The 15633-nt window shown below is 33.9% G+C and overlaps 1 protein-coding gene across 1 annotated transcript; it reads left to right on the forward strand.

The window, feature by feature from the left end:
- The first annotated feature begins 643 nt into the window (after positions 1-643).
- Positions 644-13585, forward strand: LOC149775310 (uncharacterized). The gene is made up of 5 exons (XM_089943228.1): positions 644-702; positions 1714-1862; positions 6492-6615; positions 7012-7155; positions 9360-13585. Exons 1-5 carry the CDS (start codon positions 672-674, stop codon positions 9557-9559), a joined length of 648 nt encoding a protein of 215 aa, XP_089799354.1. The 5' UTR covers positions 644-671; the 3' UTR covers positions 9560-13585.
- Positions 13586-15633: the final 2048 nt, after the last annotated feature.

Consider the following 15633-nt stretch of genomic DNA (forward strand, 5'->3'; position numbering starts at 1 on the left):
GTCAGCATTTCTTACATTATAAGACAGTAGATACGGTACGAAGTATATAAGATGTTCACAGGTTACCATTCACCCATTGGAGTTACCATACAAGAAGGAAATACAAGAGGTAGGTGGAACGCACTGTCTTTAATTATGTCTTTAACAAGTGTTGCATATTGAGATTTCAGAATAATATCACAACCTAAATACCATCAAGGTCCATTGAATACCATACTAAACCAATTTGATCAGAGTTTATAATAAATAAATATTAACTAAAACTTGTTAAGGTAAGTAGATAAGTTCTTAAATAGTTGGTTCCTTAAACTGTATGTTCGTTATCTAATTGACTTTATTCTGTATTTCGCAACCAAATTACTTAAATTTAAAGTATCCTTTAATACCTGTTAATTTCAAATTTGTTGACCTCTTGGATACGTATTAAATAGTTCACTCGTAAAAGAGAAAATATATTCTAAATTACTTTGCATTTTCATAGCTGTTTCCCGTCGCGAAAGGAATAAAAAGCCATAAAACAAAATGACTCGGTTTTGTTCGCTAACCAAAACCGAAACAAACAGCGGCACAAGATATATGAAAGTATAAGTTAGTTAACATAAAAGTTTATGCTTTTACTCACCAGTACTTAATTTCTCAAAAGTTGTCATTTCAGACAGATCAGTGTAAGAATGATCAAACATCTCTTCGTTACCTTATGCGGTGAGTGAAAGTTTCATTTTATGTTCATCTTGAGCAATCTAATAACACTGAAAATTATTATTAAACTTTTTAACGCGTGCCTGGTTAACAGAACTATGTTGTATGACATTGTGTTGATGAAATTACATCTTTTCTATATTTAAAAGATAGTATTTATGATGAAGAGTTTTAATTAACAGATTTCCATCTACGTAGGCCTGAAATTAGCACTCTTCTTAGCTACTTAAAGACTGTAGCACAATGTCTTTGGAACAAGTTAAAAGGACCAGGAAGCAAGATATGCAGTTGGAACGTTTTGGTGTTTTACGTATCAACGCTAATTCAAATTAAGGGGGCGCTCTATAGTTTCGTATTTTGCATAGTGGTTAGAATTTGTTGTATACTGGCTATTTAGAAAAGACGTTGTTTATCTTAAATATTGTTCAAAGAACCTTTAATTCCCTTTATTTTGGTGTATGATTCATGGGTATAATATGGGTTACAGAATATACAGCTTGGCCTTATTCCAGATGTGCACCTTTTAAAAAACTGCTAGCTCCATTCGGTCATTTTCACTTCCTGGACTTCACAACAAGTTGTGAAGAAAGAATAAAAAGCCGATAATTTTTTTGGGTTGCGTTTTTTATATTTGTTATATCATTCATAGCACTTTAATAATTTTAATAACTGATAAAGATTGTGTACTTTAGACTAATTCAAGCAGATTTTGAGTACAAGGGAGCAGTCATTTTAGTTTTCTATGTGGTTAGATCATGTACAATTTCCACAAGTATAATATCCAAAGAAACTGCAGCCACAGAGCGGTATACCAACATTCTCTCCACTGTGCATGTTGTAATTGCAAACAACTTCACCTTACACCCCGCCACTTTCTCAGAAGATCAAAATATCTGGAGCGAACTCATGAATTATTGTCGATCTATTCTTCGTTTCCATGTTCTATTAATAACTTTATTAATCCTCCTCTGTCCCATTAAAAACTGCCTTGTTAACATTTATTGCAATGACCAGGTTTGTCAGTCGTGTCTGGCGCAATTTTTCTGAAGAGTAATGATGCCAGTTCCTTTCTGCATGGATCCAAAGTTAAGAGAGCGAGTAGTTCATATTCTTCTTGTGTGACCTCGGAATCGTATTGTGAAAGTAACTACGCGGTGTGTACAGTGAGTATGACTTTTTCTTACTTTCATTGCTGTCTCGAAAAATAGAATTTGGTAATGAAGCAGAAAGGTATATATAGGCAGGAATTTTTGTCATCATGAATTCAATTTCCTACAATGTAGCAAAACTGCCTGCTGCACAGAAACTGCAAGCGTAAAACGAAGTGTTTTGCCTCGACATAATAAAGTCTGTTAGAAAATAATACAACAATTTCATCTGTTATTCACGTTATTTCGTCTGCTTGCATACTCATCAAAATCAAATTTCTAAGAAGTTAGAGTATAAAAGAATGATATTTTTTTGTATAAAAAATAAGTACTATTTTACATTTTAATACGTATTTACTTAACAACTTTCTTGCTATCAAAAAGAATGTGAAACCTGAAATGGCCGTATTACAATTTGTAGAGGCCATCATTACTTACCAATCTTAATTCTAATATCAGCAGTGCAACAAGTCTTTTTCTAAGTGCATCATTACAGATGCTAAAAGTAAATTTCAAATGTATCTTTCTCCGTTTTTAGAAAAAAAAAATGTGTTTTATATAAATACATTTTGGACGATTTAAAGGTTGTTACGTTTAAAAAGGCGATCAAAATAGCGCAAAACAAAACATTGACCGACGAATTTGTTTCTTGGTTTAACGACACTTTGAACAGAATATTCACTATACCATGGCCAGGAAATGGGGACTAAATTCCTTTTCCAGAGGCACACCGAGTCAGCCGACCTAGGGGCTGGCTAGGGGGATTTCCAACCCCATAACTACGAGTCTAACGGTCTAAAGTCCTCATTATTATTATTATTATTATATATATATATATATATATATATATATATATATATATATATATATATATATATATATATATATATATATATATATATATATATATATATATATATATATATATATATATATATATATATATATATATATATATATAGTGTGTGTGTGTGTGTGTGTGTGTGTGCGTGCGTGTGTGTGTGTTAAGTGCGGGTGTGTCGTGCATGTGTGTGGACAAATTCTTTTAGTAGTGAGGTCTACCACAAGAACGAACTAACATAAATACGTTTTACTTCAAATTCAATAACCTGTTTATTGAACACTTTATGATTTAAAAAAGGCTGAAAGTTAAAGTGACAGATACTTTACAACTAAGACTTCTGGTAAAAGACATGAAGTTACAAGATCCAATTGATCTTTCTGTTCTTGTGACCGCTACTTCATGCCATGATTAAGATAGGGGATTACATGATGATGTACCTGTCGTATCTGTTGGAAAAAGATAAAAGGTAGACGATGTTGTAGCTGTCTAAACTGTCAGATTACGATACTTATGATGAGTTAGACGATGATGTGGCTGTCTAAAAATATTGAACAGTAACAATAATATAACATCAATGCGATTTGCTTTTTTTCAGTAATAATAATAATAATAATAATTGTTTATTTGTAATAAAAGCCACTGGCCCATGATATATATCCATACATCATGCGGTACAAAAACATGTTATAGCGAGTAACAAACGAACATCGTATCTATTGGAAATAATATATATGAAGGTAATCATTATTGTATTTTTCGAATTGGGTGAGACACAATTATATACTACACAGTAACCACACCTACGAATTTAAGGGTAACCCTAAAACTTGGATGGAGCAAGATTTGTGATATTGATCTAAAGTCTTATGTAGCAGGGGTCGTTGATAAAACGGTTTATCTAATCTTTAAAGCTTTTATAGTAAACATTGCTAAAGTAGTCATCAGAATTTTACATGTATCATTGTGTATAAAAGACCTAAATGTTTCTAAAGTTGGATTTTTATATTCAAAGATTGGTAAATATTTTCTTCGTATTTCTCCGTATAGCGGTCAAGCAGTAATAAAATGGAATTCATCCTCGATGTTAACGTTACAAATTTGGCACAATCATTCCTCATAGCAAATACTTTCGTATCTTCCGTATTACCTCTGATTGGCAAGTTCCCCACTCTAAGCATAGTGATTATATAACAAAGATCACTATCTCTCAACAATTCTAGATATCTCTGACAAGAAAATTATACTCCCAATGTCCTATAGAAATGCAGTCTTTCCATCGACTTAATCTCATCCTGCAGCTTTTGCCTAAAAATATCTTCACATCTCTGACTGAACAATCTAAGAAATATATTTTCATCATTTACGCCCTGACTACACCAAACATCTCCAAATCCAAATGCAAATAGAAGCTTTTTAACGTTGTTAGCCTAGCAATCATAATTTTCCCAGTATCTTAACTGTAAGTCGTAGCGTTCTTTAGGGTATCTGTCTTCTGGCATTTTTAAAATTCTTAGCCAATATTTCAAAATATGTTTATATTTTATACACTGCATATTAATTATTCCTAATTCTTATATACAAATGCATTTGAAGTGTACCAAGGACATATTTACAAAACGACAAATGAGCTTTTTCAATATTATTGGCATCATTAAAAAAATACAATCTCAGGCCCATCATTACGGATGGGAGTTATCTTCGCGTCAAACAGACGAAACAATCCAGTTACAGGTAATCTGTCAAATTTTGAAAGACTTTGCTTCAATGTATGCACAACCTTCAGCGTCTGCAAGGATACAGTTTTCTGGCACATATGCCAAAAGGTTTTTGAAGAAAATATGCATCATAAATACTTATAATATGATTCAACCTTGACCTCTGTATGGCCAAAGTACCACTTTTCGTAACTTCTGAGATAGCCACCTCTGCAAAATACAACCACTCTTGGTTTTTTCATATTCACTTTTAATATCCACTCTAGGCAACATGTATGCAACCTATTGAGCATATTTTGCAAATGATGGGCAGTGTCAGCAAAGACAATTAAATAGTCTACATACAACTATAAAAATAGTTCTAAGGTTTCTACAGACACTCCCCTGGTTCCTTTAGTTAAAAAGGGTTTCAAATCGTTCAAAAATAAAGAAAAGAGTAAAGGCGATAAAACACAACCTTGGCTTACACACAAAACAAAGGGCAATTAAACACATCTGTAATAAGATTGTTGGACTTAACACACGCGTTTACATCATTATAAATTGCCTTAATGATTCGTAACATTTCTTCACTAATAGTTTCACTAACTAGCTTTTGGTACAGTAAACGTATCTCTATCCTATCAAACTCTTTATATACTGCATAGAATCTACCCTTACGTTTTCTTAAATATTTACAAATTAATTTATATAATATAAATATATTATCTGCTGTAGAATACCCCGCTCTAAATCCTGCTTGCTATTCGTCCAGTAATTCGTTTTCTTCCACCCATTCGTTTATCCTATTGTTTAAAATCAACGTAAACACTTTGCTTAATACATGTAGTAGACTAATGCCTCTTTAATTGGAGGATTCATTTGCATCCCCTTTCTTCAAAATTGGTATGATGACAGCCGTTGACCAATATTCTGGATAATATCCAGCATTAAATAATATTGTTAATTTTGGTGCTATTATGTTGCTCGTACATATAAAGAAGTCGCTGAAAAAAGCATCTATTCCCCCAGCTTTGTCTTTCTGTTTACTCAATGTCAGGCGAACCTCCTCTTCAGTGATTGTTCTACCTAAAGTCTCGTGAATTAGTTGAATATTTTCATTTTCCTGTATCTGGTCAATAGAACTGGAAAAATTAAATAATTCAGAAAAATATTCATACCAAGTTGCAGACATAATACTGATTTGCATATCAGTACTCGTATTCTTTACAAAGCGCCAGAAAAGTTGTGTATCTTTAGAGTATAATGCATATAAAAGGCTTTTTTTACAATTCATATTGCTTTTGCTTGTTTCTTGTAAGAGATTTATACATATTTCTATCAAATTTATAACCTTCAAATGATCAAATGATTCACGTGTGCCTTTTAATGTGAACTGTCGTAGATATCTTAAGGCTTTGCTTTTGGCGGATGAGCAATCTGGGTCAAACCAAGGCTGGCATTAAGAATTCTTCGTGGAGATGTCACAGCTAGGTTTTGCTTTCTATTTATTGTCTTCATTGTGCTTGCAGCATCTTGGTAAATACCAGTAACTGTTTCGACGCATTCATTAATTTTTCATTGTTTATATCATTCAAAATCTTATCCATATTTTGAGATAATAGGTCTTGCAATTTTGAATAAAAGATAGACCTTCTTCCTTGTTCCATATGTATTTTAATTGCGTTAAAGCCTTTTGCACTAGTTTACCTATGTAGAAAATGGAAAATACAGTGGGCATGTGTATTATTTCCAATATATCATTTATGCCAAAGGATGATATATTTTTTTTAAACACATACGTCGGCTAAGACATAATCTATTGTTGAAGCCGAGTTGCCATGGATACGTGTAAATTTCCCCTATTCCTTTATCTGATCCACATCTACCATTGGCGATTCTCAATCCATTCATTTTGGCGTAGTTGTAGAATTTTTTCTCGATAGTGATTTATCTCCCTTACACCTTAAATAGCCCGATCATAGATTGCTTCATCTTTTGCATAATTAAAGTTTTGAAGTATGTAAATAAAAATATCACATTTTAAATTATTATCATTATTATTATTATTATTATTATTATTATTATTATTATTATCGATTTTAGGGAGCTGGAAGAGAGGAGATTCGAGAAGCTATGTGTTCCGGGATCACATGTCCTCTTGGACAGATGTGTGATATGTTGTCTGTTAATTGCCCCCCACACACCACTGCTGTATGTCAAACAGCAGGTAAATGCAAATTCAACTGGAATTTCTTTTTCCTGCTCGAGTGACTCGGTTTAAAATCAGTATTTGTTACTGATTATCAATACTCAGTCAAATATACTGCTATAAAAAAGGTAAAGCAAAACTCCGTTAGCTCGACAAATCACATCTCCTGTAGAATAAGTCAGCACTACCATTAAACTCTACTCATTCTGATTAAAATCAGATATCCACTGTCTTACGTGAAGAACATTGCTGAATCAGTCGTTATACACACACACACACACACACACACATACATACATACATATGTTCACTTTGTCACAATAACGCTGTCTAAAGCCATAGTTGTTTCATTTTCCAAAGCTAAGAACTGACAACGCTGTTTTAGTTATCTTTATATAATTTTTACTCCTTCAGTTGTGAATGGTACCACTGCAAATTACCCTGTTGGATCCACCACTTCAGTTGTGACGGATACCACTGCAAAATACCCAGTTGGAGCCTCCAGTTCAGTTGTGACTAGTACTACTACAACTGACCGAGCTGGAGTTTCGTGTTCAGGTAGTCATTCTTTTCTTTACTTTCTATATATTTTGTAAGCTGTCAAATGATTTAAAATTTGTACGGAGTTAATTCTTAGAACGAATAGTAATTTAAACTATGATATAGAAAAGAAATTAGATTTCAAAACGGTTTATTTTCCAACAGTTGTCTAATTGTAATTCTAAGTATGTTATAATTCCTTTAACTTTGGTAAGTCTCATTTCACAATGCAGCTTTGTCTTCGCGCAAAATACGTTTAAAGAAAGAAAAAAAAGAATGTTCATTACTATATACATGTACTTGTTTATAGTCACATCTAATTGCTGTCTTTTGGCCAACGAAGATGCTATCACAAATTTGGTCTTTTTACTGAAGCATTTTCTCTTCGCAGCCAATATAGTGAAACTGACGCTAAACTTAGAATAAATGTTGAAAATGGTTGGTGAAATATTATATGCTTCTGTCCCTCATAAATATTTAATTCGGCTCATATTATTTCTAAATCAGTCCTTCAAACGTATTTGTTATTGCAGCATTTTGATACTGAACATAAAGTATACGTGTTAATATTCTCTTTTAGAAAATACCAATATCAAAATGATAATATGAGCACAAGAACTAATATAAACACAAAAAAAGCAAAGTATAAATAATACAATAAAACCAATAGACTAGTTAAATTTAAACTGTTGCACGTATGAATATCTTCCTCTTTCATTCCATCTTTACTAGCCAAGGTTCCAATACGTTAACACATTAACCCCTGTAGGTTTTTGTCATTTTCGCCTGAAAATCGAGTAGGAAACTCATTTTGAAAGCTATTTCTGAATAGATCCGATAACACTCAATCCCCGGTGATCTTTCGATAACATACTGCCTAGTTGTGTTAGAAACATCGTTTTTCATTGGCTATTTTACTCGCGCATGAGCAGAAGGGTAATTTTTTTGGGGGGGGGCTAAACGGAGCCATTATTTTTGTATCGAGACCACTCTTTATTCCAAATGCCCATCTTATTCTACTTTTTGCAAAGGTTCATCTGTCTGTTTGCAGTTCATACCGGTTTGCCTTAGATCTGAGACCAAAAAGTCTAAATTCCGGACACAAAATCGGATTCCGACCACGGGCGAATTTTGGGTAGAAAAAGTCGGGTCCAAAAAATGAGTTTTTTTAAAATCTGTATTTTGTAGTGCAACTATATATTCCAGATTATTTGGTATCATTGTAGATCTACATCTGTCTACCTTTCTATAATGCCACCCACTTTAGTGTATCATGCATGACCATGACGCTACAGAGCTCGGCAGTAGGCTACTACCTCCTGCCCCGTTAAGTCGTCGCTAAGGGTTAATGTGTTAACCCTATCTGCACCTTGGCGTATTTTTCTGTGAATCAGTCTGTGAAGTTCATTGGATGCAGCGACAAGCCACCGCATCCAATCAAAATAAAGTTGTTAAAAAATTGAACATTGTTCTAAAATGATCGAGATAATGGGGAGCACACTACTGGAATGGACTCATAAATAAACAATTTTCCATTGCCGGTCTGTTTTAGTGTAAATAAATACTTTCACTTAAATACACCTGTAATGGCTTCTCTCTGGTACGTGGTCGTTCTTTTAGTGTTAAACTTGCAAGGTATTTTCTTGAATTCAATTGCCTCCACGATTTTCAGCCGATGTATATAATACACCGCTGTTACAGGCTAATCGTTAGTTGTCATTACATACTAAGGGAGGCAACTTACTAAAGCCATTAGATGTCGCTAGGACAAAGCACTAAAATATTCCACTTCAATCATATATTGTTCCACCTCAATAATCTAGATCTTACGGTGTGCGACTGTTCCACTTAAATAATCTCTCTTTTAAGGTGTTGCGACTGTTTCACTTCAAAATAAACTCTCGCGAAATTATTCAAACGAGATTGTTATTTGTTTTTGTTTGTAACGGAAAAAGAATCACAGTGAATGCTTTGATCAAGCGACTTTTATGTATGGTTCAAACAAGGCAATATTTTATTTTCTATCGTAAATTTCTTGTATGAATTTCTTTTTTGCAAAACCTTCACAAACTTTCCAATTTCCCAGCTGACTTTGAAATTTGTTTATGTTTTCTCTGGATTAAATCAAATTAGGCAAACTGTAACTGTACACGCCTTTTATTATATTGTGTTTTATAACCTCGCTTATCATACCTGGCTGTAGTGTGATTTTCAAATTACAGGTGATGCTGATAATAAAGCTCTGATAATAGGACTTAGTGTTTTCTGTCTACTGCTAGCTGTTGCAGCGACGATATTAACAGTGATCATATGCAGATACAAGAAAAGGGGCAAGGTGTCTCCACCAAAACAAAAACAAAAACAAAGGGTAGTGAATGGGACCATGAATAGAAAGAGAATTCAGCCAAAAGCGGTGCCGTAATCTAATAAATCACTATGTACAAGATAGCCTGCACACGGATGTCATTTCAGTGTGATTCTTTTTTTTCCTGGAAACCGTATTTTACTATGTTTATGTATAGCACACGCAGCCTATATATATGTGCCAATGCAGCTCCGTTTAAGAAGGTGAATACTAATTAATCGAAAATAATAAATCTTAAACAAAGAACAAAGAGAAGATGAAAGCCCATTTCACGAAAATAATGTGTTTTTCAAACAAATCTATTAAGTTACTGGTAACTACGCCACTAATTGATAGAACGTTTCAAATAGTTTGTAATAACGATAGTCTGGATTTTAGTATAAACTTAGACGTGAAATATATAAAATCATTGGTAAAATATTTTTTCATATTTCTTTATTCCTATCTTTTGTTTTGTTAATTATAATATGGTTAGGGAAGTCTTCTAAGTTTCGCTAGTTTCGAGTAGTATTTAATCGATTTACCAGTTTTCATCGATTTAAAATTATTTGTCCGTACCTCGCCCGTAATGAACCAGTTCACAACAGATCTTGTCAATTTCAATGGCATTTTACAGTAATGTGAATGTACCCTTTCGAGATCAGGTGCAACGACTAAAACCCCATATTTCATCTCTACACGAACTATCCCAAGAAAACTTATCATTTGCTCTATTTTCCCTAGAATGATACATGCAGATTTTCAATGCAGATAAAGTCTGGGCAGGCCAAATATATTCCAAGAGGTGAAATTGGAACTGGTTAGCTCAGTATCATTGTTCTAAAAACCATATTTACTGTGTTCACTCGAAGTTTCTTGATAACATTTCCAAATAATCACAAGTTCAGATAACAGTTCAGCTTGCTGAAACCCGTTAGGCGCTGATACTATTTAATAGTTCTCTGTAGTCAAGAACGTCGTCATTCATTTGGACAACTTTTTATCACAAAATTGTACCTGACGTGGTGCATGGATTTTGCGTGAAAAATGGATAACGTATGTCATCATAGACACAATAGCAACCTGACTACATTGCTTAGTATTGTACAGGAATTCTTTTATCGATGCCATTTACGTTCACTACGCATGCAGAAAATTCTTCCAGGATAGTATTTAAGTTTAAATACGTTGTCGACAAAACAATGGCAAACCAGACAACATCCGTGGAAGTTATTTTAAAGTTTGTAATGTAAACGACTTCACGTTTTCTGTGTTTCTGCTCGATACCTATGGTAACTGGATGTACATTTTTTTATTTGAATATCGCAGTTTTTTACAAAATTGAAATAAAGCATTGGCTGGGAGGAATAAAACATGTAGTTCTATGTAAATATGCAGATTTCGGAACATATTTGACGTTGGATTTTATAAATGACCAATAAAACGATTAATTCATTCATTCATTCAAAATAATTATAAAAAAAGCACTATTTCACGTACGTGGTTGTCTTAGGCGGTTTAAATATTCACGTGTCTGTATCATAGTTTAATAGTGAAGCATTATATTTTAGAAAGTAGTAATGCATTACTATGATCGCAAGAAAACCATATATAAGAACTCGATTGGGAAAAGAGGGGAAAAAATAGTGCATTATTATGTTCGCAAGATAAGCGTATATAATAAGAACTCCATTGGATGGGGGGGGGGGGGACTAATCTCCATTAAAAGTTGAAATGGCTGGCCTATCGCCTATGATATTTTGATAGCATTCTTTATTAAGATATAACAAATTAATCACATTCAACCGTAACAAAATTGCTTAAATCTTTCCTGACACCTGAATTTTTCAGCTACCACACTATTATCAAAATATTCAATGACAATGTACAGGCATCATAATTACCAACACATTAATTATTCTTTGTCTTGTTAACCTCGCACTATCAATATAGCGAATGCATATAAACATGCTGCAAATAAACAATCCATTTTATCCTTAATCCGGGGCTCCGAGTGGTCGGGTGGTCTAAAGCGCTCTCCGTTACGGATCACTGCCATCCCACCTCTGTCTGCGCCGGTTCGAGTCTCGGATTCAGCCAATGTGGGTATGTGAGAAAACTTTCCAGTAGCTTCTCGTGGGTCGGTGGTTCTTTCCGAGGTTTTCCCGGGTTCTTCCTCTACCATTAATACTGGCCGCCATGTATAGCCTATCGTGTGCTGAAAAATGGCGTTAAACCCCACAACAACAACAACAACAATTATCCTTAATCCATATGACCTATCGTTGGATTTAGATTTGCATACAAGTGTTTGGACCCATGCAAGAAAGAGGATTTATGTTTATTGATATTAGTGAAAATATGTTTAAATTAAATTTAGTGTTGCAGAATTTGTTGAATTTCTTATCAGTATACGCACTGCATTGGAAGTACGCTGTTTTCAGCATCGTCTATCGGTCATTCAAGACCCGGAAGAAGTCTATAAATAGGACCTAGGTTTAAGTTGTTTTTTGGCATAACGCATATTATGTTTAGCTCATTATTGTACTATAGGTTCTGTTGACATCAGGGCCAGATTAACCCACATGCTAACAAGGCTATTGTTTCAGGCCTTTCCTTGCATGTTGAAGTAACAGCTGAGCAACCGTAGCTTCTATTAATCGTAAGCCCGTCGTCACCTTAATCCAGCCTTGGTTCACATAAGTGTTTCAACTGAAAGGTATTTGGTTTTTAAAATATGGCTCAAATTATGAGTTTATGTACGAGTAAAATTTCTTGCTTTCGCTTCCCGTTTCTGTATCGTTACTTACAACGATTCTAGGTATGAGCAGTATAATTTTGTTCTCCAGTATCAAGGTATTGAGTGATTTAAGTTTTAATGTGTGAAATTGCGAACGGTTGTTGATTGGTTTCATTTTTGTTATAAAGCTTTACACATTTATGATTCAAGCAGATAGTCATTACAGTTATCCAGAGGATATTACTCGTAGAGTTCATTTGTTTAACTGGGATATGAATGTATGTTGATCCATTTAATTCTGTTTGAAAAGGTTCCAGCATTCATCATGAACGGGAAACGGTCCCAGTCGTTAAGGCCGGTAGAAAAATCATTTTAATGTCTTCAAGTCTTTCCGGTTGATTTCTTGAAATAGCCTTATATCGCGTTTTGGGTGACGTTGACATCCGATATGCATATTTTTGTTTCAACGATGGGATCATCTTTTGAACTGGCATGTATTTTTGATTGTCTCTTTGTCCCAATGAAATCACGGAGATCGATATCTCCTAAGAAATATTTTTCACACACCCCAACCCCCAAACGATTTCTCGATTGATTCCCCGAGTGGTGTTCGTGTGGTTCACAGTAGGCTGCAATGTGTATATGGTTTTGCTGCTCTTTATACCGATTAAAATAAAACACACAATTCTTGATAAATTGTCGTTAAGAGTTATTAACAAACCAACCGGACATCAGTCCACAACATGTACTTTTATATGCAACAACTTGTAACATTTGTTCAATCTGTTAAAGCGCATGATTCTAGTTTGAGGTTAAATGTGGTCATTCCAAAACCACCACTTCATGTACTGAGACACCATTTGCTGTTTAATCTCTGTTCTTCATGCAACTCTATTTTTATTGAATGATTGTAGACGGACCCTAATTTACAAGATCTTTTAAGTACATTTTTCAGAATAAAAATTTGTTTAATCACTAGCATTAATAAGTAATTTTATTCCTTCCTTCCTCGTACTGTACTATTTTATCCTACTTGCTATCAATTGCATTGCATATCTTTCTTTGTTTTATATCAACAAATTTCCATTTTACTTTCTTAGATTTTATTTTGTAACACGAATAGCTATCAGCAAACGTTTATACCACTCAAACATGATAATAGGTATTACATATTGATACAGTATTGTTACATTCATGTTAAATTTGTGAAATATTTATAACACCTCTCTGAAAACTATCAAGCTCAGCACAATGTAAATGAGCTCCATTATTTAATGTAATAAAACATTTAAAGTTAGTGTTTGCTAATTGTCTTTATAGTTTAGTAACGTGTACAAGTTTTCAAAACACCCACTAGTCTTACTGGTGTATTGTTCACGTATACCTAAACGGAATTTACTTATTTATTTATCATATTACACTATGTCCATGATGTTTATACCGGGTACAGTAATATAGATAGTATTCAATTAAAATGATTGCAAAATGAAGCGGCTAAAATTCTCACTAAGTGTGAAACTGCAACATTTATAGAATGAAGATGGATGGGTACTCTTGTCGCAGAGGGAATAAACATACATCGATACAATTTTGTTTTTAATTCTTTGTTCAGCAGCGTTATGCACCATACTATAAGGCCAATCTATTGCTTTCAAGTGGTGGTCAAACATTTCCCGCACTACTTAAGAAATAACCTAGACTTTATTCAAACACGTAGATTAGAAAATCCTTAAAAAAACTAATTTCTACGCATTTGTTTTATTGCACTAGAATATTGTCAGATGACACAAAACCTACTGACAAATTTGTAACTTTAAGAAAGAAAATATATTAAAAGCAAAATCTTTCGACAAAGTACTTTCTACCTGCTCAAGAAAAACGTTCTCATCTTCATGCAAAATATGCGAGCAGATTGAAGTTTGATTTGACATGAATCACGTTTCTTCAACATACGAGCGTCATTTTTGGTGAATCAACTTATTATCGGCTGAATGTCAAACCTGCGATATTCATGGAGAGGTATTGGTTGATTCCATTTTGCGTAAAAACCTCCAACAGATTCGCATTGTTTTTGTCCGCCAATACAACTACTGTTTACCATACTGAATTATTCTCTTTCAGTGATGAAATAAGCCACCATGTTTTGTACTTCACGTTTGTACGAAAAAAGCCATCACTAAATTGGAAGAACTTGCAGCATAACCCCTCCCTCACTTTGGATAAATAAAATGTTTAAACTTTAATCGTCTAATCATCAAACTCGTCGTTGATGTTGCTGACGAATATCATATTAAAACAAATCAAAGTGTTTAAAAAGAAATATTTAGTTAATCACGGGCTAATAATTCGTATAAAACATACAAAAATGTGTTTATTATCAACTTCATTAATACGAGAGTATAGAAATGCTTTGTTTTACAGACTCCAGGTCATTTCATCTAAGGGGGGCGGGGGAGAGAGAGAGAGGGAGAAGTGCATTTTATAGACCTCGACTTGTTGACACATCAAGTATTATGGCAGAATAGAAAGGAAGGAAGATCACCGTCGAGTAATAACTACATCTGGCTATGTAACATTTGGCGTTTTCTTGTTACACCGGGCTCCGAGTTAACAACATTGTCCATACTGTTACATTGGAATTTCTCATTGTCCATACTGTTACATTGGAATTTCTCAAAATTTGATCCTTATTCTCTCCAGTCTCATACCTACTTTCGTGATAAATATCCACATCTCGCTCCTTCTATTCTAATTTTGAAAGCTTGTGCTTGGGCAAAGCTTTAAATTTTGACTGAGTTTTGAGCAAAGGTTTTAGACTTTACTTGAAACGTTTTACAAATTCAAGACCTGCTCTCTCTCTATCTCTGTCAATCGATTGAATGTTCCTTAAAAACTATGAGAAGACATCCAGTAAAAAAAAAAATTTGCAGTAGCAAACAACAGAAATAAGAAAACTGCCATTGGTAAAATGGCCAGGCTGCATATCATGAATACTGTCATTTAATTTGTATTCATGTAGATCTGCTTTCTTTGAATCATGGACTGATACATCTACATACCAAACCTATATGATTCTATGAGCAATAGTGGCTGACAAAATGACCTACCCGGTAAATGCAAATCCTAACCAACAGAAATTAAGATAGTGTAAAATGTAAATGTATGTACAAATCACTGAATCATGAATGAACTGGTCACTGTGACCCAGTTTTCTCTGATGACTAAAGTACTCCTCATGACACAACTACATAGCTGTGACTTCATATGAAACAGCACCTTAGAAAATAAGCCAAATACAAAGCTGATCCCAAATCAATGAAATATATGTCACAGTAACCCAGTATTCACTGAAAGGTACAGTATAGAACTCACTAAATAACAACTTGTGAGACTTTACGAGGAATAGTGTCAA

The sequence above is a fragment of the Sinohyriopsis cumingii genome, chromosome 19 (assembly GCF_028554795.1).
Source record: "Sinohyriopsis cumingii isolate HCF-2022 chromosome 19, ASM2855479v2, whole genome shotgun sequence".
Classification (NCBI taxonomy): Eukaryota; Metazoa; Mollusca; class Bivalvia; order Unionida; family Unionidae; genus Sinohyriopsis; species Sinohyriopsis cumingii.